Genomic DNA, 24099 nt, shown 5'->3' with positions numbered 1-24099 from the left:
GCTATCTATGTAGAAAATAATTTCATGATATTTACAATCAGGATTGAAGTAAGTTCTTCACACAGTGACCTCTATGAATCAGTTTCAGAGAAGGGATGGGGAAGAAATGCCTTCTAGGTTTTGAACTTCTATGCATTAGTGCAGATGTGAATGTGTAAAGGTGTTCATAGTTTGACTATTCTGTGTATGTTTTTTCAAAGAATTGTTTCTTTTTTTAAACTATAATTTTTCTTTTTTTGGTTATTTTACCATCACAGTTTAAATGTGTATCTTTTATGTCTACTCAGACCATATTTTTAAAGGGGTGCCTCATGGGGTAGAGAACCTTTCAATAAGTCTCATTAAGATCTGAATCTTGGTTCTAAGTATTCTGTATAATATGTGATTGCTTGTCCTAGCTGCAGAAGGCCTTTTATTTGGTCAAATGCATATTTTAGCAGAGTTTCAAGGAAACGATTGTCACACGTGTCACTGTAGCCTCTTGGTGTAGCAAGCTCACATATAAAATACTTTTGTATATGCACAATATAAATCATCTCATGTGGATATGAAACTTCTTTTTTAAAACTTAAAAAGGTAGAATGTCATTGATTACCTTGATTAGGGCAGTTTTATTTCCAGATCCTAATAATTCCTAAAAAATACAGAAAAGTTTTTTTCAATCATTGTACCTTGATATTAAATATCCTTTAAATATTTCTAATCAGTTAGCTTCTACAGTTCTTTTGTCTCCTTTTATATGCAACTCTTATGTGGGAGACTTTTCCACTTAAAGGAGACATAGAATGTGTGCTTATTCTCAGAAGGTTGATTAACTGAGGTGATCAGTTAACAGCTAGTTGAGCAGTCAGCTTCCTAAGTGTTTTAGGACATTTGTTCATTATATTTTCAGTAATATAACTAGAGGAAATGGAATGCAGGTAAGTGCCGAATTCAAACCCTTCATTTCATCTTTAAGCTCGGAATCTGCATTCCACTTGAGTTCTTGTTAAGCATTCTAAGTTTTAATTGATTGTAAGTTAGATTTCACAGAATCAGTATTGCCCTTCATCTTGTCCTTTTTATGGAGTTAATGGGGAGGAAAACCCCTCAGGAAAATGAAAGTAAATTGTTAAGGCTCATACCTTTTTCCATTTTGAATTCTACAAAAGTTCTGGAAAAGACTAGTGAATGTTTAAAATTACATTAGATTAAATTCTATGAAAGCCTGGTTTTCTCACTGTCCTTGAACGAAGTCTGCTTAAGTTGTTAAAAACCATCCAGCAAAAGCTATAAGTGAAGAATTGCTACTGGTATGAGGAGAGGAAAAGGTTTATATAAGAAATCTGATAGCCTCATCTTCTAATACACTTCTCAGCCTCTACTACTAATACCTACTTTAACAAGCTGTTCTGAAGCTAATCCAGTTATGTGAGCAGTACGGCTGTTTTGAGTATAGGCAGTGGAAGATCAGCAGTTTGTTCCTGATATCTAGCAAAGGCATTCGTGTATTGCTCATTTGGAAATACTAACTTTAAGTACTGTGTTTAATAGGCAGACACTGTATTAAGCCACTGAATTAAGGCTTTATTCAGCAAATTAGGGTATCCTTTGCCCAGCATCATGCCAAGCACTAGGCATTTAGTGGTAACAAAAATCACTGTGGTTTCTGCTTTCATTGAACTGTCTAATCAAAGACACTGATATGACACCAAAGTGTAGCAAATGCCATGTTGGAGCAATGTGGTAGATACTAAAGCCATGACGGAGAGTGTATATCCTAGTTAAAATGATCAGGGGAGACAACTGAAAGGGGTAATTGAGTAGATTTGAAGGGTAAGGGGTAGTAGACTAGTCAAAAGAAAGGGAGAGAAGAACATATCTAAACGTCTGATCACCAGTGACTGAAAGTACCAGGATCAAGTGGAAAGAGAAAGGACTAGCAGAGTTACAGGTTAGAGAAACAGGTAAAGACTACTGTGGACAGCGTAATAGTTGCATTTCATGTTTTGTCTAAGAACAGTTGCAAAATGTTTTGTCTCTTAAAAACAGTTGCAAACTATTGAAGGTTTTAAAGCTGTGTGTTGGGCCGGGTGTGGTGGCTCTTGCCTGAAATCCCAGCACTTCGGGAGGCTGAGGCAGGGGGATCATGAGGTCAGGAGTTTGAGACCAGCCTGGCCAATATGGTGAAATCCCGTCTCTACTAAAAATACTGAAACTAGCCGGGCGTGGTGGCATGCGCCTGTAGTCCCAGCAATTCGGGAGGCTGAGGCAGAAGAATCGCTTGAACCTGGTAGGTTGCAGTGAGCAGAGATGGCGCCACTGCACTCCATCCTGGGTGACAGAGCGAGACTTCGTCTCAAAAAAAAAAAAAAAAACCTGTTGTTTGGGGTGGGGATGGTGGCCCACTTAATAAAGTTGCCATTTAAATAACATTCAATGCAATGCTGAGAACAACATACGGACCAAGAGATGGTACGGAGGCTTGTTGGAGTGGTCCATGTGAGAAATAATGGATTCCAACTTAAGGTGGAGATGGGGTGGTGGTGGTGAATGGATTCTGTAGATACCCTATCTCACTGGTCACGACTCGGTATCCTTTGCTGATTTCTCCAGGCCTTGGATGTCAGACTCTCAGTATTCCAAGTCAACTCCTTGATTACCCAACACCAGTTGCTCAGAGCAAATGTTTTGGGTGCCATCTTCAATTTACTTTTATACCCTGTATCTAATCCTTAAGTGAGTTCACGTAGTTTAACTTGAATATCCAGTTATCTAATACTTTTAACCACTGCCACGACTACCATCCTAGCACAGGTGACTACAATAGCTTATAATTGTTCTCCCGTTTTCTACCGTTGCCTTCCTGTGGTTTAGTTTTTTGGCTAAGAGCCTTTTAAGAGGGCAAAGCACATTTTCTCATTTCCCTGTCCCCCACAAACTCCAGTGGTTTCTCATGATGACTAGTATTAAATTCTAAATCTGGTCCTTCACTTGCCCACTGCTTTGGCCACAGACTGCTTTGCCAGGACTTCTTCCCCATCTTGGAGCTTTTGTATGTACATCTTTGGCATGGGGGAGCATTTCACTCAGATACTGTCAGGGCTTATTCTTTATAAATTTTAGGTCCTTGTTTCATCCAGTGTCACCCCCTCCCCCGTCAGAGGCCTTCCGTGTTCGCTTCTAAAATAGTGCCCTTAGTTACTTCACTCACTGGATACTTTTGCTTAATAGCATTTAAAACAACCTAGAATTAACCACGAGGGGCAGTAACATTTTGGTCACTATCCCTTGTGAGCAGAATAGTGCATGGGCATACTGACATTTTGCTGAATGAACTAAAAAATTTCATGATAAATGTTGGATTAAATGGGTGGTGCTGCTGATGACATTAAAATTGGAAGTGTCTATCTGGGGAAGGGGTTTGCATTCAGACATCTGCGGTATCCAGGAGGAAACATCAAGCAGTTGATAATGCTTTTTGAAGTTCAGCGATCTGCCCCAAAGTCAAGAATGCAACACGCTATGTATAGGTTGTCCTTGTAGTCATGTTCTTGGAGTTTACTGGAAGCCCAGGGGGAGTAATTTCATTTGACGACCATATACAGGCCTAATGGGAGCCTGCAAAGTACAGAGGCCGCAGTCATGGGTAGATTACAGGATTCCCATCTGTAAGATCAGTACTGTGGGGGTGGAGGGACAAGCGAGACCAATAAAATAGGTCGGCCGAGTTTCCTCAACTTACGGGGATCGGTTAAATTGAGCACAGATAGCTGGATCCGTCGCGTCTCGCGTACCCAGGCTGACGCTGAAAACCCTGGACCTACGTGGGCAGGCCCTGGGGGTGCGGACATCTATTTTGCCCTTCTCAGCCAAGGTACCTTAGTTCGAATATGATGAGCGTGAAGAGGCAAACCGCACCCAATACCCCAGCTACCGCGAGCTGTGAGACTAAAATGCGCAACCGCAGTGGACATCTAGACCCCAGCTCCGCCTCCGGTGGCTTACGTCATTACTCAGCGACAGCCTTGAGGAAGGTCCCTTCTCGCTCGCCATCGCTGCGACTGTAATGCGCTTGCGCACGTGCAGTGTACCAGTGCCTGAGAGGGGCGCGTGCCGCGGAGCCAGGCCAAGTCCGAGACCCGGTCACCAGGCATCCGCTAGGGGCAGTTAGTTGTGCCTTCTCTTTCGGAGTTGTTCCGTGCTCCCACGTGCTTCTGCTTCTCCACTGGCTGGGATCCGCCGGGCTCGGGACGCAGGTACCCAACGCGGGAGGGCCGCGTATGGATGCCAAGATCGGTGTCTGTGTTCTTCCTGTCCCGAGAGGGGACCGGCCTCAGGATGAAGGCTCTGCATCCGGACGGATACCTGGCCTACGCCGACTGTCCTCCACCCCTCTTTTGGGGCGCTCCTAGATAACAGAATCACCTCTCCAATACGCAGCCGCTCTGGGCGCTTGCTTCTCGAGCATCCTCGGGGATTGCGTGGCTTGATACTCACCCGCTAAGTGCCTGTAACTGGGGAGTCGGGTTGAATGGGTGGGTGACAACACTTGCTTTCCGTGGAGCTTGCCCGCAGTGCCCGGCGGCAGCTCTAAGCTTTAAACTTAGGTAATCTGATTCCAGATCCTTCCACGTTCTTAAATCCTTCACTGTGCACATTCCTTTATACTTTTTATTCAGCAATCACATTCAGGATTTGGTTTTGTTTGCCAGTGCACCTAAAGTGGTGCCTGCCACCTAGATGTTATGTGTAGATAGATAAATGAATGAGTGAGTGAAAAATAATCATCTCCTTCAAGGCCTTCCCCATCCAGGCCTTCCATGACAGCTTCAGCCTATAGTAATCTCAGCGCTTCCTTCATCTGACCCCTCACTATAGCTGTTTTTTTTACATCTAATTTTACCTGGTTCTTGTTCCTCATCTCATTCTTTTAAATACCTTCTTCACGAAGAATGCAAGCTTGAAGTCAAGGGACTTGTGGTACTACTTCTGGGGCTCCCACAGTAGTTAGAGCAAAAGGCAGCCCCCATTAATTAGTTGTTGATTGATTTTTGCGGGATCTTTATGTGGCCGGCAACACAGGGTTTACAAGTTGAGAAGATTGGTGAACTGGGAAGAGCTCAGGTTTTGGAGTCGGGAAGACTTGAGTGTGAATTCTGTCTCTCGTTTTTCTGCCTCGGGGTATTTGAATTCTTTATACTTTCTCCTTTACTTATAAATTGGGGTCCTTGACAGTGATTTAGTGTTTTATAATAAGACATATGCTAAAATCTGTGTTTGGATTGGAAGGTTAGAAGGGACAGTTAAAGTGTGGTAAGCTTCAGTAAATGAACTTGACGTTTGTAATGCAGTAGGTACCGGAATTTCTAAGTAGCATGTCACTTTTACATCGAAGTAGCATGTTACTTTTAGAGTGATATTTCTGACGTTTTTATTGTGATGATGCAATATTTTACTGTAGGTAATCACGGAACTTTTTTTTTTTTTTTTTTTTTTTTTTTTTTTTTTTTGAGACGGAGTCTCGCTCTGTCGCCTAGGTTGGAGTGCAATGGCACACGATCTCGGCTCACTGCAACTTCCGCCTCCCGGTTTCAAGTGATTCTCTTGCCTCAGCCTCTCCTGCAGCTCCACCACCACTCCCGGCTAAGTTTTGTGTTTTTGGTAGAGATGGGGTTTCGCCATGTTGGCCAGGTTGGTCTCGAATTCCTGACTTCAGGTGATCCACCCGCCTCGGCCTTCCAAAGTGCTGGGCTTACAGGCGTGAACCACCACACCCGGCGAGAACTTTTGAGGTCTGTCTGTACAAAGGCTTCAGTATAGTTTTCCCTAAAATGAGGAAACATTTGGACACATTACATCATGGAATTATTCATTGATAGTTATTGATTTCCCTGACTTTATTAGTAACACGTGAATTTTTTAAGACTCCACAGAAACAAAACAACAAAATAAAAGTCCCACCATCTAGAAGTAGCTACTTTATACTTTGATACTTCCTTCCAGTCTTTTTTTTTCCCCTCTGTTATGTGTATGCATTAGAAATGTTATGATACTTTATTCTGTCATGATTCTGTCATAAACATCTATATCCATATCCTTAGTTATTAAAAATGCTTGGCTGTGTGTGGTGGCTCACGCCTGTAATCCCAGCACTTTGGGAGGCTGAGGTGGGCGGATTGGGAGGTCAAGAGATCGAGACCATCCTGGCCAGCGTGCGCCTGTAGTCCCAGCTACTCGGGAGGCTGAGGCAGGAGGATTGGTTGAACCCAGGAGGCAGAGGTTGCCGGAAGCCAAGATCATGCCACTGCACTCCAGCCTGGCAACAGAGTGAGACTCCGTCTCAAAAACAAACAAAATGCTTTGGATATTTGGATATACCCTATGTATTTTAGTCATTCTCCTACTTTTTTGAATATACAAGTTTCTGATTTTTAAAAAGTCTTTAATAGAGGTGAATTACAGGCTTCCCAGGCTGAGGGGAGGTTTTCTCACCTCCCAAGCCCAAGGTTTCCTGAGTTTAAAACTAGAGACTGATGTCTTCCCTATGGAGCTCTTAGAGGGTTAAGTAAGACAATATTTATAGATATGCCTAGCACAGTCCCTGGCCCCACAAGAGGCAGCCAGCTAATGTTCCTTAGACAGTCTAGTGCACATGGCCAGTTGTATTTCTTTCTCTTTTAGTAATAATTTTTCACCATGCATCGGAAAAAGGTGGATAACCGAATCCGGATTCTCATTGAGAATGGGGTAGCTGAGCGGCAAAGATCTCTCTTTGTTGTAGTCGGGGATCGAGGAAAAGATCAGGTATGACCCGGTAAATGTTTCCTGAATTACTTTTTCTCTTGTCCAAAAGACTCAGCATGTTTAAGCACTCTGGTGTTTCAGGATATAATGGCATTAAGATCTCTTTGGCTGGTAAGATGCCTAGTGGGAACCTTTATTTCCTGGAAGGGGTGAATTCTCTGTATTTAGATTGATTAGCAGACAAGCTAATACCTTTTGAAGCCTGGGGTGGTGGGTTGACCACAAGGTTAACTGTATGTGACGTGGCTTCTAGTCCAAACCTGGTCATTGGTCGCCTTGGGACCTTGGGCACTTCCCTTCCCTGGCCCTCAATTTAGTTTCCATATCTGTCAAATGAGGTCTTAAGCCTGGCAGTCTCTAAAGTCTCTTTTGTGCCTGAAATTCTGTGACTTTTTTGTTTGGCAGGTGGTAATACTTCATCACGTGTTATCCAAAGCAACTGTGAAGGCTCGGCCTTCAGTGCTGTGGTGTTATAAGAAAGAGCTGGGGTTTAGCAGGTAAGCTGGGCTCTTCATGTGTTTTATCCAACTTACGATTCCTGCTCATTAGTTAAATGCCAGGAAATGATTCCTTGACATATTTTTTGTGGGTCTTTAGTGGAGGTGCTATCTCTGAGGACAAATGGAGCTGATATCCTTTCTTCATTCCTGAAAATAAGTTTCAAATCATTTTCATGCTTTTTAAGTCACGAATCCAATGCCTTGCCTTCTGCGTATGGTTTTCCTTCCTGCTTTTCTAGGCCGATTAAGCCCATCTCATTGCAAGTTCCTTCAAACTGTCTTTCTTACCTCAAATTTATTCTACCTTTTCACTATATCTTTTTTTCTCCCCTTCTTTCATGGAGGGGGATATATCTCATCCCATGTCCAAGGAAAACCCCTTTATGTACCCTGTGTCTCCTCCCTCACCTCTTTCAGGACCTTATTGTCTTTCCTCTACTGGTCACCCCATACCCTTTGGAAACTTTCTCCTTCCTGTAAACATGCTCAGATTTTTCTATTATCAAAAGCTGATTACTTACATACCCAGATTTCTCTCTCAGGTTAGCATTTCCTCCCATTTTTATTGCCATATACCTTAAAACAGAAATCTTTTGCATTTAGTGGCCACTTTTGCAGTCTGGTTTCTGCTTCTATAATTGTGATCAAATTGTGCCATTAGACATCCCCAGCAGATTGATGCCCAGTGCATCAACTTTTCTCTCTCTCTCTCCTCCTTTTCAGAGCTCTGCCTCTTCTTCTGCCAGTTCACTGCTGTATTGACAGTAGGCTATTTGAAGCTGTGGTAGTCAAGACTTTTAGTCACAGATAACAAACTTTCAACACAAATACAATTTGGCACAAAGGGATTTCACTGAGGTATATGGGATATTTCCTGGAATCCAAGGGGATAAGATTTCAGCCCTACTCACGGGTGATCTAGAGCCAGAGTGCTAATGTTCCCAGCTCAGTTTGTCATCTCAGCATATCTGCTCTATGCAGACCAGCTTTCTCACTGCAGACCAGCTTTCTGTTTTCTGTTGTCCCCCTAGTAGAAACAACACTGGAGTTTTCCTTGTTTCAGGCCCAGCCATGTGGAAATCAGACTTTTTCCCAAAATTCTGGTGGAAAGATGCCTATTCCTGGCCAGAGGAGGGAGGGTGGGGTTGGTCATAGTATAATAGGAAGTTGGAAGTTCTACCTACAACTTTGTGTTTGGAGAAGTTTGGGATGGGATGGGGAGTGCTGTTCCTTGGCAGATAACCACCATGGCATCATCTCAGAAATAGTCTCGTTTTTTGGCTTCGGTGTCTTTACTGAGACTACCTTCCGGAGCTCTTCTCTTTCCCTGGATCTTGTCTCCTTACTCTAAACCTAGCTGGCATATGCGATTCTGTCTTTGAGCCTCTTCTAATTTCCAAATGTGCTCATCTCCGATCTGACTCTGAAAGCCTGTCTCCAGCTCTGGCTGCTTTATGCTGTGAGTAACCTCCCTGCTTTTCTTTGCTCATGCTGTCTCCTCTGCTTGGAATGCCACGTCCACCTCCCTGATATCACCTACTGAAATCCTCCCTGTTTCTCAGGGCCTGCCTCCTCCATGAAGCTTTTCCTGAGCCCCCCAGTCATACCTGATGGTTCCTCTACCTTCCTCTGCACTTGTCCTTCTCCTATAATGTTTGTCACTGGATGCTCTTGCTTTGGGGTAGAGTCATGTACATACTGTGACTTAATTTCATTTTTTTTTCTTTTATCTTTTTTTTTTTTTTTTTTAACTTTCAGGTGATAAGCTCATTCAGTTAGGAGCCCTCTCCTATTTATCTTTGTCTTTTCATGTTTTCAACTGTTTTAGCATGTTTGTCATAGGTACTCAGTATACATTGAGTTGGATGTATTGTTAACAGGCTCTAAAATTATTTTAATTGAAATTAGTTCCAGAGGCCAAACTTGCCCCTGTCCTATGGTTTTAAAGTAAAGGGATTCTGCCTAAAGGAAACCAGACAATCATAAGAGCCTTATTGTTGAAATGTGAAAAGTGCAGAAAACCCAAAGATGAAAATAAAAAGCATTTCAGTGTCTAGGCATTGTCAGCATCTAGATGTTTATTACTGGTATGTAGTTTTGAACCATAATTGGTATTCTGTTGTATATAGTCTCATATTTTGAGAGGTAGGCATTTTTAATACAGATTGAGAATAAGGCCTGCTGCCTATCCCAGAATTTTAAGTTTTTAGGGCTTCTGGTTTTCAATATTTTTCATTTGGCAAATGTGAGACGGGTGTGGAATTAGGCAATTCAGAGTCTTCTGGGCAGATTTGCCTTTTGAATTTAAACCAGCTGGCTTCACTTCTAAAAATATATTTTTGTACCTCTTATAGCTCTTCCGCCCTACCCCTGCCTTGCTGTGGCGGAGCATTATGTTCAAGCTAATGCCTGCTTGTAAGTCATGGGCTTAAGGCCTGAGCCAGAAGGAACAGTGGAGATAAACTCACCCACTGCCTTGGTTCATAGATGAGGAAGTGGAGGCCCACAGGAGGAAGGGCCTTTGTTCTAGCTATTAAGTTAGACAACTATGGTAAAATTTTGATCAGCTGTAATCCTCCATTCTAGAACATTCTAGTTCTCTCTTTTGGTAAAGGAAAGGTAAATAGCAGCTGGATATGCAGGGTTTTTAAGACCAAAAATAATTCAGGGATTCCTTAGAGATGTCCAGATTCCATTCTGATCCCTGTGTCCTATATCATTATTGTCTTATATAAGACCTGCCCTCGAAGACATAATCCCACATTCTCGGGAAGGAAGTCCTCTAGGAAGGATGAATAAAATAATGTGCCATCACCTTGTCTTTCCCAGGATCTCTGGGGAACAGCACAGTGTAGTTGAAGCATTGGCTTATGACTGAGATAATGAGGCCACTCAGGTTTGGTTTCAAGCTCTGGCTTTGGCCAAATGTGAGGGTTAGCTACCCTGTTACCCAACTTTTAAAGCAAAGTATTTGCTCGAGGTCACAGAGCAAGATAGCAGTGTTCACACATAGACTTATCACTCTTACTCCAAGCCCTTAAGCACTCTAATGCCTCTCCACTGCCCTCCACCTGAAGTGGGCCTCACACTTTCAAGTTCCCTACTCGCTCTGAAAGTCTAAGTGGGTGATCACTGAGCCCGTCCCCTGGTTCCAACTCTTTAGCCTCTCTGGTTAACTGGCTCTCATGGGATTGGGGGCGTGTGATTGCAGTCACAGGAAGAAAAGAATGCGACAGCTGCAGAAGAAAATAAAGAATGGAACGTTGAACATAAAGCAGGATGACCCCTTTGAACTCTTCATAGCAGCCACAAACATTCGCTACTGCTACTACAATGAGACCCACAAGATCCTGGGCAATACCTTCGGCATGTGTGTGCTGCAGGTGGGTGATTTCCTCTAGCCTCTGATTGAAGGCAGAGTCTTGAGGGTTGCTTGGGCTGCCTGACTTTCCACTGGAAACAAATGTACAGTAAGGAGAGGAGAAGTCCCATATTCCCTATCCCCAAGCATTATTAGTGGAAATCCCGGCCACTTTCCAAAGTACACTTGGTCACTTACCCCATATAAAAAGAGAATTTTCTACTTAAATCAGCACTTGTCTAGAGACACCGGAACTGAAGTGATGCATTGTTATAACTGGTTCTAACTAGCTAAAGCTGATAAAGCAAATGCCAGAGACTTTGCGTGCCTCTAGGACCCCAGGTCCTTATTGGCGTTCACCAAAGACTTTCTTGTCCAGTGAGCAATAGGACTTGTTTTCCAACTGGAATACAGACCAATGCACTTAAATGTCCTGTCCAGAGTGCCTGAGTAGCATACCCACCATGAAGGCCCCTCTCCCCGTTTCTAGCCCTTAAAAACCCCTCACTTTATCTCTCAGAGACTACTTGGTGAATTTCTGCACTGGCGTGTATTCTCTTGCCTGGCAAGTTAATAGACTAAGTTTCACTTTGTGTGTGTGTGTGTGTGTGTGTATGCATGTGCGTGTAAGCTCTGGTGGTCTTTGTTTTATTCTTTGTTTCTTTGACTCCCGTGCCACCTCCCTTCCCCATTCTCCCAAAAAAGACAAGACAAAATTAAGCACAAATCCCCACATTCAATGTGTTTATCATATACACCTACGACTGTGCCCTTTATTATGTCGAGTTACATACCTCACAAAACATGGGTTGTCTCCTGTACTCCTGGCTTGCTTCCCACGTTGGAGGTCAAAAAAGAGGGCGTTTTGCCTCATTTTCACCTTTACTCCGGGGAATGCCCTGGCTGATCACTGATTTGTAGGGAGTGGTCTTCTGCTTGCTGCCTTGATCAGTTGCCTGAGTAATGACTCCTGGGAGCAGCAGCTCCCCCATGTGGTATAGTTTTGTCAAACAGGTTTGGGCTATAAATGTCAGAAAATGTAAGATGTTTCTGAAATTCAAGTGTGAATCAATGAAGGCTGGAAAATTTGTTTCCAAATAAGAGTTTATCAGAGAGGTTTTTGACATATAAAACTAACAATGTCTCTAATAAGAGACCCATTTTTGGCATATAAAACCAGGTATTCATATATTCGAGGGCTTGGTCCTCTTCTGTGGTGCGCCCTGTGTGTGTATCCTGGGAAGTCAAGGTGGGAAGAAGTACGGTCTTGGCTTTATGCTCCGAAGTCGTCTTTTTGCCTTATCACCTTGCTTTGGTTAAGAGTCCCTTGGGTTGGGCCAGGTGTGGTGGCTCACCTGTAATCCCAGCATTTTGGGAGGCCCAGGTGGGTGGTGAGCCAAGATTGTACCACTGCATTGCAGCTTGGGTGACAGAGCGAGACTCCATCTCAAAAAAAAAGAGCCCCTTGGGTTGGTATTCGCATGAATACCCTTTCTCACGCCCCTTCTTCCAGGATTTCGAAGCCTTAACTCCAAACTTGCTGGCCAGGACCGTAGAAACAGTGGAAGGTGGTGGGCTAGTGGTCATCCTCCTACGGACCATGAACTCACTCAAGCAATTGTACACAATGACCATGGTAAGCATCTGTTTTTAACTTAATTGTGAGGGTTCAAGTACATCTGTTTTTGCTGTGTTCTGCTTTCTTTAAAGAATTCCTGGCCGGGCGCGGTGGCTCAAGCCTGTAATCCCAGCACTTTGGGAGGCCGAGACGGGCGGATCACGAGGTCAGGAGTTCGAGACCATCCTGGCTAACACGGTGAAACCCCGTCTCTACTAAAAAATACAAAAAACTAGCCGGGCGAGGTGGCGGGCGCCTGTAGTCCCGGCTACTCGGGAGGCTGAGGCAGGAGAATGGTGTAAAAACCCGGGAGGCAGAGCTTGCAGTGAGCTGAGATCCGGCCACTGCACTCCAGCCTGGGCGACACAGCGAGACTCCGTCTCAAAAAAAAAAAAAAAAAAAAAAAAAAAAATTCCTGTTGGGCAGCTCCAGTGAGTAGCCAGCACAGCCTCAGGGCTAAGAGCTCTTTGATTTTAACTAGTGAAAAAGTCACTGCAGTTAAATCTCAGGGTCCCTGAGTGTGCCTAGGAATCTCTGAATTTCACCTTTGTTTTCAGGCATTTGCAAATTCTACATCAGTGAGATTCAGATATGATGCAGCTTTTATGTAGTTAAATTTTCTGGAATGATACTGTATAAGGAGCAATGCCAGTGCCTAAATTTGTGTATTGCAAAAAAAAAGGACCATGTGTAGACTCCTCACTGGCCCTTATCCTAATGGATGACTAAGGAACATTTGCTAGTTGTACTCCCAGTTTGGCAAGAATTTCAACTCCAGCAGATACTCTGTTCTCCCAAAGCAAAAGACACTGAGGACATGGTGAGGAGTTAGGGATGTGTCTCACCTGATGCAGAGCTGGTCTCCTCTCTCTATCAGTGTTGCCAAGTCGTGTTCAGAGGCAAGTTTTAAAGTCATGCCCATGCCCAGCAGCTCTGTAATGGTGGTCGGATTGGACTTGGTCTGATGAAATGAACTTGCCTCAAATCTTAGGGGCTGTTTCCTGTCATTACTTCTCCCATCATCACTTGCACTACAGCCCTTTTGGCCTCCTCGAACGTCCTCAGACATGCCCAGCACACACTCATGCTAGAGCCTTGACACTTGCAGTTCCCACTGGAATGTGCTTCCTCTGGACCTCTGCCTGGCTCACTTCCTCATTGCATTCAAGTCCCTGCTCAGATATCACCTCATCCGTGTGGTCTTTCCTCACACCCTGTTTACAGTAGGCAGCTCTGCCTGTCACTCCTTAACCGGCTTTATTTTTCTTCAGAGCACTTGACAGTTACCTAAAGTTATTATTATTATTATTATTATTATTAGTCTGTCCTTCTGTACTAGTCTGTAAATTTTATCGGAGGGCTAGGCACAGTGGCTCACGCCTGTAATCCCAGCACTTTGGGAGCCTGAGATGGGTGGATCACCTGAGGTCAAGAGTTTGAGACCAGCCTGGCCAACATGGTGAAACCTCATCTCTACCAAAAATACAAAAAAAATTAACCACGTATGGTGACGCACACCTGTAATTCCAGCTACTAGGGAGGCTGAGGCAGGAGAATCACTTGAACTCAGGAGGTGGAGGTTGCAGTGAGCTGAGGTCAGGCCACTGCACTCCAGCCTGGGTGACAGGGCAAGACTCCATCTCAAAAAGTAAAAAAATATAAATAAATAAATAAATAAATAAATAAATAAATAAATTTGATTGGAACAGAGAGCTAGTTTTCTTTGCTGTTGCCTTTCCAGATCTTAGAAGAGTGCCTGGCAGGCCGGGCACGGTGGCTGAAGCCTGTAATCCCAGCACTTTGGGAGGCTGAGACGGGTGGATCACGAGGTCAGGAGATCGAGACCATCCTGGCTAACACGGTGAAACCCCGTCTCTACTAAAAAATACAAAAAACTAGCCAGGCGAGGTGGCGGGCGCCTGTATTCCCAGCTACTCGGGAGGCTAAGGCAGGAGAATGGCGTGAACCCGGGAGGTGGAGCTTGCAGTGAGCTGAGATCTGGCCGCTGCACTCCAGCCTGGGTGACAGAGCGAGACTCCGTCTCAAAAAAAAAAAAAGAAGAATGCCTGGCATTTAGTAAGCATTCCTTAGATATTTGAGAGTGAATGAATGACTTTGTGTTCATATCAGTTTGTTCTTCCTCTCTCTCTTACATGGCTACCTACTTATTCTTCAGGCCTCAGCTTATCTCGGAGAGGCTCTCCCTCACTACCCTACATAAGTGACCCCCACTTGCTATCTGTGCAGTCTGTATTTCACATGTAGCATTTGCCAAAATGTGTATTTTTCTACTCATTTTTCTTCCTCCCTCCATTACACTCCAAGTGCCATGAGAACAGAGGTCATGCTTTGTTCACTAGTGTATATACAGCATATCTGGCACACAGCATGCCAGTTTTATGAAATAAATGAATATAACTTAGGATGCTAGAAAAAAATGTGGAAAAGTGAAAGATTTTAATAAGCAACATTGCATTCAGTGTCTGATCCCAGTTTTAGCAAATACCATTTGGCACAGCAGGGTGTGTGGGAGTGATTTTGTTTCCAGCAAGATTGCCCATGTCTCCTTGGATAGAGCGTTGTATTTGGACCCTGGTCCTCAGCACTGTTTGCATGCCTTTGTTAATGGATGTTGTCTTTCTTTGTTAGGATGTGCATTCCAGGTACAGAACTGAGGCCCATCAGGATGTGGTGGGAAGATTTAATGAAAGGTAGGTCTATAGTTCCTCCCAATTGTGGGGCAGCTACGTTGGGAAGGATATTTTTATCTTGGACTCAGCTGAAAGCTTTGCTTTTGCATTGGGGAAAGTAGTACACGATTCCAAAAATGATGAAATTCTTGACAGCAGCAGCAGTTGTGAGACTAACTGGAAGCAGTGAAATGTGGTAGAAAGTTGGAGCCAGGAAACCTCAATTTTGTTTTGCTGCTGCCCCTGACAGTTCAGTTAAACCAAGTTACTCTCTCTGGCTCTTAGCTTACTCATCTTTTAAAGGAGTGATTTTTCTGGATCACTCTTTCCCAGAAGATATTTCATAGAACACTAGTTTTTCCAAACTTTTTATTATGGATATGACATATTTCGCATAGTAAAAATGATAAGAAAAATATGGGAGGGGTGAGATGTAATTAGAGGCAGAAAAAGGCGACAAAATGTTTCTTCTGAGCAAAGGATCACCCATAATTTCAAATATGATACACAATTTGTTATCTGAAATTAAATATTTATTTGTTTATTTATTTTGAGACGGAGTCTCACTGTGTTGCCCAGGCTGGAGTGTAGTGGCGCGATCTTGGCTTACTGCAACCTCTGCCTCCTGGATCGAGTGATTCTCCTGTATCAGCCTCCCGAGTAGCTGGGATTATAGGTGCCTGCCACCACACTCGGCTAATTTTTTGTATTATTATTATTATTTTTTTGAGACAGAGTCTCGCTCTGATACCCAGGCTGGAGTACAGTGGCACGATCTTGGTGCACTGCAACCTCTGTCTCCCGGGTTCAAGCGATTCTTGTACCTCAGCCTCCCAAGTAGCCAGGACTACAGGAGTCCACCACCATGCCTGACTAATTTTTGTATTTTTAGTAGAGACAAGGTTTCACCATGTTGGCCAGGCTGGTCCTGATCTCCTGACCTCAAATGATCTGCCCCAGCTCCGTCTCCCAAAGTGCTGGGATGAGCCACTGCTCCTGGCCATTTTTTGTATTTTTAGTAGAGGTGGGGGTTTTACTATGTTGGCCAGGCTGGTGTCGAACTCCTGACCTCAAGTGATCTTCTCTTCAGCCTCCCAAAGTGCTGGGATTACAGGCGTGAGCCACTGTGCCCGGCCATAGAACACTAGTTTTTTGAGAGGGACCGTATGAGGAGAGTTTGGCCATATATGTCTGGGAAACACAGATACTGTTTTTCCTTTATGAAGATTTACCCTAGCCTGTTGTAATCTCTGAAAAGTCTTGCAGCAGCAGGGACCTGTTTAACTGATTGTTTCCCAAATTTATCTTACCACAGTTTTTTTTGGCGGGTTGGGAACACCAGTTAGCACCCTGTGAAACGCCTTAGGAAAATTTGATCTAAATCAGTGGTTCTCATATGGAGCCATTTGGCCCCCTGGGGACGTTGGGCAATGTCTGGAAATGTTTTGATTGTAATGACTTTGGGAGGTAGTGGTGGGTGCCGTGGGCATCCAGTGGGTAGAGGCCAGGGATGTTGCTGAACAACCGGTGGTGCACAGGACAGCTCCACACCAAAGAATTATCTGGTCCGAAATGTCAGTAGTGCTGAGGTGTAGAAATCCGAGCCCTGATGAACCCTGGGGGCCTTTCTCATTTTAACCATCTGTGATGCACTAACTCAGTAGAATGAGCGGATCAGGAGGAGCAGCTGTGTGCTACTGAATACAACAGAAGCCTGTGAAATCTTTTTCTTGCAGTGGGAGGATGTTTGAATTTTATAGTCAAACACATTTTTTTTCCCTGCATGCAAGAACGTTTGTATTGTATTTCTTTGGGGAGCTTTCCTTTCCCCTTGTTCCTTTTATTTCTTTTTCCTAGTGACAGAAGGTGAATTCATTTGTGTTTTTTCCCTGTGTGACTGGTGATCATATGGGGTTGGGTTTGGAATTCCCCATTTAAGGATAGCCTGAAACACCTTAGTGCTAAAGAGCAAGCCTGGGAGGATGAGGGGAGGGCCCCGTGGCGTAGGGAATAGCGGCAATCATGCACAACAGGAGGGCTTATAATTGATCTCCTGGGATGAGCTCTCGGTTTTCTGATTTGCTGTTTAAAGTATGTTCAGGTGCCTTGTGGAGGAGGTGCTGAATCATCTCATGCTGCTCTCCAACTGGGTTTTAGCTTTTTCTGGCTTTCTTAGAGACACTTGGGGCCAAATGATTTTTTGAAAAAAAGTTATACTCTGTGTAGACATTGCATGCCCTCCCCAACACTTCATTTCAGCGGTTTTGTTTCTCAGGTTTCTTCTCTCTCTGGCCTCTTGTAAGAAGTGTCTCGTCATTGATGACCAGCTCAATATCCTGCCCATCTCCTCCCATGTTGCCACCATTAAGGCCCTGCCTCCCCGGACTCTGGTGAGTCTGTGCTGGGGTCCAGGAATCTGGGGGAGGCTGTGTTTTCTTTGTTGTTCTTCCTGTGGCAGTGACAGACCTTCCCCTTCTCCTCTCTCTGGTAGGATGAGAGTCTTGGTCCTTCCGATCTGGAGCTAAGGGAGTTGAAGGAGAGCTTGCAGGACACCCAGCCTGTGGGTGTGTTGGTGGACTGCTGTAAGACTCTAGACCAGGTGAGTGTAGTGCTCAGAACTTCCAACACAAAGGTAGAATATAGCATACGGAGCGCAACAGAAGCCGAGGTACGTTGACCCAAGACTCAGACCCTCCTTGGAGAAGGGGGCTTTTCTCCTTGCTCATACTCGTGTGTGCTCAGCAACAGTAGGGCTATTTCATGTTGTCTGGGTTCACAGAAGAAGTCTAGGGATTACCCCCTCCAGTCAGGGGACAGATGGAGCAGATGAATTATTATTTTTTAAAAGACGGAGTCTCGCTCTGTCACCCAAGCTGGAATGCAGTGGCATGATCATGGCTCACCGTAACTTCGAACCCCTGGCCTCAAGCAGCCCTCCTGCCTCAACCTCCTAAGGTGCTGAGATTACAGGCATGATCCACTACATCTGGACAGGTTACATTGAAAGAGGAATGCTCTCACCACTTTTTCCAAGAGTGGGCAATATACCTGTGTTCTTCGATTTCAGTTAAGTTTTGATAATATAAAGGTTTTGCCTACAGCTTATTCAGAAGTGAGAGGAGAACTTGAGGCCCCTAGTCTGGTATTTACCCTGGTTCCAGTGTGAGGCCTGATGAGGGCCGGGCCCTCTGGGGTGATATGTACCTGGTCTTTCAGTGCAAATAGCAGGCTGGGTGAGAGCTGCCAGGATGCATTTCTGTGCTCACCGAGGTGGTCTGCACTGGTAAACTTGGCTTCCCTGGTAGTTCCTGGGCCATGATGGGAACTGACTGGGTACAGCCCAGAGGTCTTTGAACTGTCAGGTGTGTTCAGGGTTCTAGGTCAGCTTGAGCCAAATGAGCAACATGGGTTGCTGCCCTTGAGAAGGAAGATAGCTGCAGTGACACCTCCCACTTAGGGCTGAGTCCCAGCAGGCTGGCTTCCCTTTTCATTCTGGAAATATGATCAGCAGCTACATAGCTCTTTATGCAGCTCTGGCTGCAGGCCCTAGGCTTTTTTGATTCACTTCCTGGTACCCTCTGTATCCAAAAGAGAAGGAGTGAGCGATAGGATAAAGCAGGAGAGACTGATTCTAGTTAAGTAGTGTTATAAGAAAACAAATGGCCTATGACAAAAAAACCAAAAAGTTAATAGAAAAAGAGTACATAAAGAAATAAGAAGTGGTGTTTCCGCTTGGCAGTTTTACTCTGCAGAAACAGCTGCTGTTAACAGTTTATTATGTATCCTGCTGCCTCTTTTTTCATGCACATAAATGAATTAAATGCAAAGGGGTCATGCTACAGAGTGTAAGTGGTCCACTGTTAGACATTTGGATTGATTCCAGCATTTCCACTATTAGAAACAGTGCTCTTAGGGGATTCTTACAGGTAAGTCTGTGGGCACTATGTTTAGGATACGTTTCCAGAAGAGAAATTGCTGGATCAGAGGTTGTGTGTATTCAAATGGGTGTTGTACCAGTTGATGGAACTATCCAGTGTGTGGAAATGCCTTTTTCCCTACACCCTTGCAACAGTGATTCCTATTAAACTTGTAAGTTTTTTCCAATCTGATATGAGACATAGGACCATTGTTTTAATTGGTGTTGCTTCTTTAATTAGGAGAGAGGAGGATACCTCCTTCATACAATTATTGGTCATCTGTTGTTTTGTTGTTGTTGTTGCTGTTGGTTTTTTTCTTTTTTTTTTTTTTTTTTGGTCAGCCAGTCTGCTTATTTCCTCTGCCCACTTTTTAGTTGGATTTTGGCCTTTTTTATATTGGTTCTTCATTTTAGGATGCGTTTTAGTCTAGATTTGGTACCTTTCTGTTATGTCATTGGATTTTTCAGAGTTTATAACTTCCATAATATAAAACAAAAGGGTAAAATATAGCCTTCAGGCAAGGCCCAGTTAAGTAGGACCTGGATTCCCTTTGAGTGTTTTCATCTGGAGAAACTCCGGCTTCCTGAAGCCTCTCCCCTTCCATCTACCTTGGCCTGTGTCTCTTCAGTGTCTTCTTAGCATCATTGCTTAGGCAAACTTCCTCAGGACCATCTGGCCTTCTTCCCACCCTCAAAGACATATTCCCAGCACAGATCCAGCTGAGGAGCACAGTTTGGGCCGTAAGTAGTTAGTGGCTCCTGTCCTTCTGTGTCACTGGCACCTTGCTTTTGCTTCTAGGTTCTCCTCTAGGCACTGGGGCCCAGCAGTAGTCAAGAGGGATGTGCCTGCTTCATGGAGCTTGCCTCCTAGTGAGATGAGACAGTCAGTAAATGAAAGACATGAGCAGATCATGTGGTGAAGCAGAAGATGCTGCGTACAATGGGGAAAAAAGAAAACGTTGCAAAGAGGGATAGGGCATGACAGCTGAGGGTAGGGTGCTGCGGTTCTACATACAGGGGGCAGGGGTGGCCTCATGCAGGAGGTGATTTTGGAGCCAAGCCATGAAGGAGGTGAGGTGAGGTGAGGAAACAAGCCCTGTGGCTCTTGGGGAGCCAGTGCTTCAGGCAGAGGGAGCAGCACGTGCGTGGGCCTGGGGTAGGGATGTCCCTCTGTGTTCCAGGCCTGGCAGGGAGGCTGAGGGGCTGAAGCAGGGTGAGTGGGTATGGAGGAGGAGATTTTTGGAGGATCTTTCAGGCTACTGGCAGGGCTTTGGCACTTACTCTATAAGAGATGGGAGCAGTGGAAGCTTTTATATCCATATTCTCCTCTCAGCATAGCTGCCAGAGGCGTCCCCAGACTTCTTTTTAAGAGGATCCTCTGGCTGCCGTGTTGCAGATAGACTGGTGGGGTGAGGATGGCAGTAGGAAGACTAGTCAGGAGGCTGCTGTCATGATGGAAGAAGGATAGGGTGGTGGCTTTGAGCAGAGCAGTAGAGGAGGATAGTGGTGTAAGGAATGGTAGGATTTTATATATGTTTTGGAGGTAACAGGATTTGCTGACGAATCAAGTTATCAGGGAAGAACTGAGGAGACTTTGGCCCAAGCAGTTGAACAGTTAACTGAGATGGGAAAGACTAGGTGGAGGAGGTTTGGGGCAACTTTAGGCGTTCAGTTTCAAGTTTGAGATCTGTAGTGTACAAATGGGAATGTGCAGGAAGCAGTTGCATGTGTATAAAAGTTTGGTGTGGGCCAGCTGGGTGTGGTGGCTCTCATCTGTAATCCCATCACTTTGGAACACTGAGGTGGGTGGATCACGAACGAGGTCAAGAGATGGAGACCATCCTGGTCAACATGGTGAAACTCTGTCTCTACTAAAAATACAAAAATTAGCTGGGTGTGGTGGTGTGTGCCTGTAATCCTAGCTACTTGGGAGGGGTGAGGCAGGAGAATCCCTTGAACCCAGGAGGTGGAGGTTGAAGTGAACCCAGGAGGTGGAGGTTGCACCACTGCACTCCAGCCCCTGGTGACAGAGCGAGACTCTGTCTCAAAAAAAAAAAAAAAAAAAAAAAAAAGTCTGGTGTGGGCCAGGCGCCATGGCTCACGCCTGTTAATCCCAGCACTTTGGGAGGCCAAGGTGGGCAGATCACCTGAGGTCGGGAGTTCGAGACCAGCCTGGCCAACATGGCGAAACCCCATCTCTACTAAAAATATAAAAATTAGCCGGGCTTGGTGGCATGCACCTGTAATCCCAGTTAGGAGGCTGAGGCAGAAAAATCGCTTGAACTTGTGAGGCGGAGGTTGCAGTGAGCTGAGATCGCACCACTGCACTCCAGCCTGGGCAACAAGAACGCAACTCCATCTAAGAAAAAAAAAAAAAGTCTGGTGTGCAGGGAAGTGCTCCAGACTGAAGCTGTAAATTTGAATTATCAGCATCTATTAATAATTGGTACGGTAGGCCTTGAGACTGACAGGAGATGACCAAGGGAGTGAGAAGTCCAGGTGCTGAGCAGTGCTCTCTGGCCTGCAAGAACTGCCGCCCTCTTATTTAGCCTGGCATCAACCTCACTTCTCCACAGTGATGGTGGTGAATGGCAGAAACTTGGACCTTTCTTGGAGTTCACCTAACGTGTCTCTCTTTCCACAGGCCAAAGCGGTCTTGAAATTTATTGAGGGCATCTCTGAAAAGACCCTGAGGAGTACTGTTGCACTCATAGCTGCCCGAGGACGGGGAAAATCTGCAGCCCTGGGATTGGCGATTGCTGGGGCGGTGGCATTTGGGTAAGGGGATTTGATCCCCCATCTTTAGGAACTCTGGGCGCTGTGGGGGTAGTGTGCAGGGTTGGGGTCACAGGACTGGTATCTGACGTTCCTAGTTCTGAGTTCTGAGTGGGTTCTGTGTGTGATTTCTCTAGGTCTTGATTTCCTGCCGGGAAACAGCAGCAGTGTTTCCCCAACCCACCCTAAAGGTGCATGTTTACTTGTGTGGAAACATAGACACATATATACCAGGGCCTTTGTAATCACTATTTACAGTTGAACAAACATGCAGAAGCAAAGAAATGGGAGTAAGAAACTTTACACCTCTCAGGGCATGAGAATATGTGTGACCAGCCTTGCTGACTGAGAAAAGTACAAGTTTGACATTTTAATGATTTTGATTAAGAGAAGCTTTCTTTGGCTTCTGAGGAGCTGGTTTTAGGTGTGATGTTACTTTCTGTTCTTTTCTGTTGGGTATGGAAGATACATGCAACTGCCAGTAGAGTATGTTCTTCCAACTTCTCAGCCATAATAATGCACCTAGAACTTAACTGTGTTTGCTTTTGTGCATTATCTTCCTTGGTGCTCTTTAGAGCTCTGTGGGCATTTTATAGATGAATCAACCCAGGTTTGGGGAGTTCCAGTGATTTACCCAAGATCCTCCAGCAAGTCAGTGCTGGTAGAGCTGGGGCTTGAGCTTAGCTCCTGACTCCTTATCCTTCGTTCTTCGTGCTGCTCTAGCTCTGTCAGCCTCTTAGCCATTAGTATCTGCTGTTAGCATCCTTTATACTCAGCAAGGCAAAGCTAACTTGGAGGTTAGCTTTGGCCTTGGCCTGAGCACCGATTGAGCTCTCCAGCTTCACCATTTGAAAGTCTCAGCACAGCTAGTGATGGACGTGAAACTACTTACTGTAGCAGTGCCCTGGATTGGGGAGCAGTCTGTCTGTTCTGCACACTGAGGGCGTTGTCTCCACAGTGCTTCTAAGCAATTTGCTGTCACAGATGTTGATAGCTAAATGTCTGGAGTTGCTTTGCTTTCCTTCCTAAAAGGTGTCCTGACTTTTTCCCTTGCTGTTACCTCTGGTTATCACCTTTGGGACAAGAGCAAACAAAAATATTTTCTTTTTTAAATTGTTTCTTTAAAATGTTCCTAATTTCTTAAAAATCCTTCTTTTATTTTGTTCTGTAGGTACTCCAATATCTTTGTTACCTCCCCAAGCCCTGATAACCTCCATACTCTGTTTGAATTTGTATTTAAAGGATTTGATGCTCTGCAATATCAGGTAGGAAATTTGGATTAAGAATTTTTATTTTGGACCAGGCGTAGTGGCTCACGCCTGTAATCCCAGTACTTTGGGAGGCCGAGGTGGGCGGATCACCTGAGGTCAGGAGTTCGAGACCAGCCTGACCAACATAGAGAAACCCCATCTCTACTAAAAATACAAAATTAGCTGGGCATGGTGGCACATGCCTGTAATCCCAGCTACTTGGGAGGCTGAGGCGGGAGAATCGCTTGAACCCGGGGTGGGCAGAGGTTGCAGTGAGCTGAGATCACGCCATTGTACTCCAGCCTGGGCTCGAAACTCCATCTCAAAAAAAAAAAAAAAAAGGATTTTTATTTTGATACAGTGCTGGGTTTAAATCCAAGTGAGGTCTTTAGAATGCTTGCTTACTTTCATAATATTTAGTTTCTAAAACTTGTTTCTAAAGTTTGTCATTGGTTTGACTCCCCACCAGGAACATCTGGATTATGAGATTATCCAGTCTCTAAATCCTGAATTTAACAAAGCAGTGATCAGAGTGAATGTATTTCGAGAACACAGGCAGACTATTCAGGTGAGGCTTATTCTCAGACCCTGATGTGCAGGGCCAGTGTCTTGCTGTATTTTACTGGCTCTAAGATGTTTCCTGTTATAGACATGCATGTCTTGTGTAATTGCATCTCTTTTAGACAATGGTGGTGGTGTTTGCTAAACCTGTTCCAGATTTTCAGCCTCTTCTAAAGAAAAACATTCAGCAAACTAACAAATATATGTAGTTAGATTGAAAAGTTGTGTTTTTGTCCTTTGAATATGGAATAAGTGGGGTGGAAAGTATACTGATTAATTAAAAGAGAATCTTCTGACATCAGTTCTAACTTTGCTTAGTTATTGCAGTTTTTGAAATGTTGCATCTGTAACTAGAACAATAACCTTACAGCTTAAATGAAAAAAAGAACTTTGCAAAATGTGCTCTGAATCTTTGTGGTTTAGCCAGTGGCCTATTTTCTTTTTTAAACAGTGTTTTCCCGAAAGTTCTAAAAATCTCCAGCACTCTGTAAGCCTGAATGGTCTGCACTTGTCCAAAGGCTGCAGTTTTGCTAAATCTCTAGGAGAGGCATGAGGTGACGGGCTTACAGATGGACTGAGACTAATGGGCTCTTACTGGAGGAAGTTCATTGATTGTTTTTGGAATTGGGTTGGGAAGTGAGC

At 44.5% G+C, this 24099-nt stretch overlaps 1 protein-coding gene across 7 annotated transcripts in view; it reads left to right on the top strand.

Moving 5' to 3' along the window:
• Window positions 1-4057: 4057 nt before the first annotated feature.
• The window catches only part of LOC105471542 (N-acetyltransferase 10), a 64359-nt gene continuing 44317 nt past the window's right edge, over window positions 4058-24099 (top strand). For 6 of the 7 annotated variants that reach the window (XR_011610697.1, XR_011610696.1, XR_011610693.1 and 3 more), the window contains exons 1-11: window positions 4058-4238; window positions 6664-6786; window positions 7192-7283; window positions 10498-10669; window positions 12161-12283; window positions 14915-14976; window positions 17231-17345; window positions 17447-17554; window positions 21516-21649; window positions 22818-22911; window positions 23366-23464. Coding sequence is in view for 1 of the 7 variants with exons in the window: in XM_011724054.3 (XP_011722356.2) it covers window positions 6679-6786; window positions 7192-7283; window positions 10498-10669; window positions 12161-12283; window positions 14915-14976; window positions 17231-17345; window positions 17447-17554; window positions 21516-21649; window positions 22818-22911; window positions 23366-23464 (1107 nt within the window). In the remaining 6 variants the exon portion in view is untranslated. The other variant, XR_011610695.1, reaches the window with a different exon arrangement.

This window comes from Macaca nemestrina, chromosome 12 (genome assembly GCF_043159975.1).
Source record: "Macaca nemestrina isolate mMacNem1 chromosome 12, mMacNem.hap1, whole genome shotgun sequence".
NCBI classification, from domain to species: Eukaryota; Metazoa; Chordata; class Mammalia; order Primates; family Cercopithecidae; genus Macaca; species Macaca nemestrina.
This window is presented reverse-complemented; position numbering and strand designations above follow the sequence as displayed.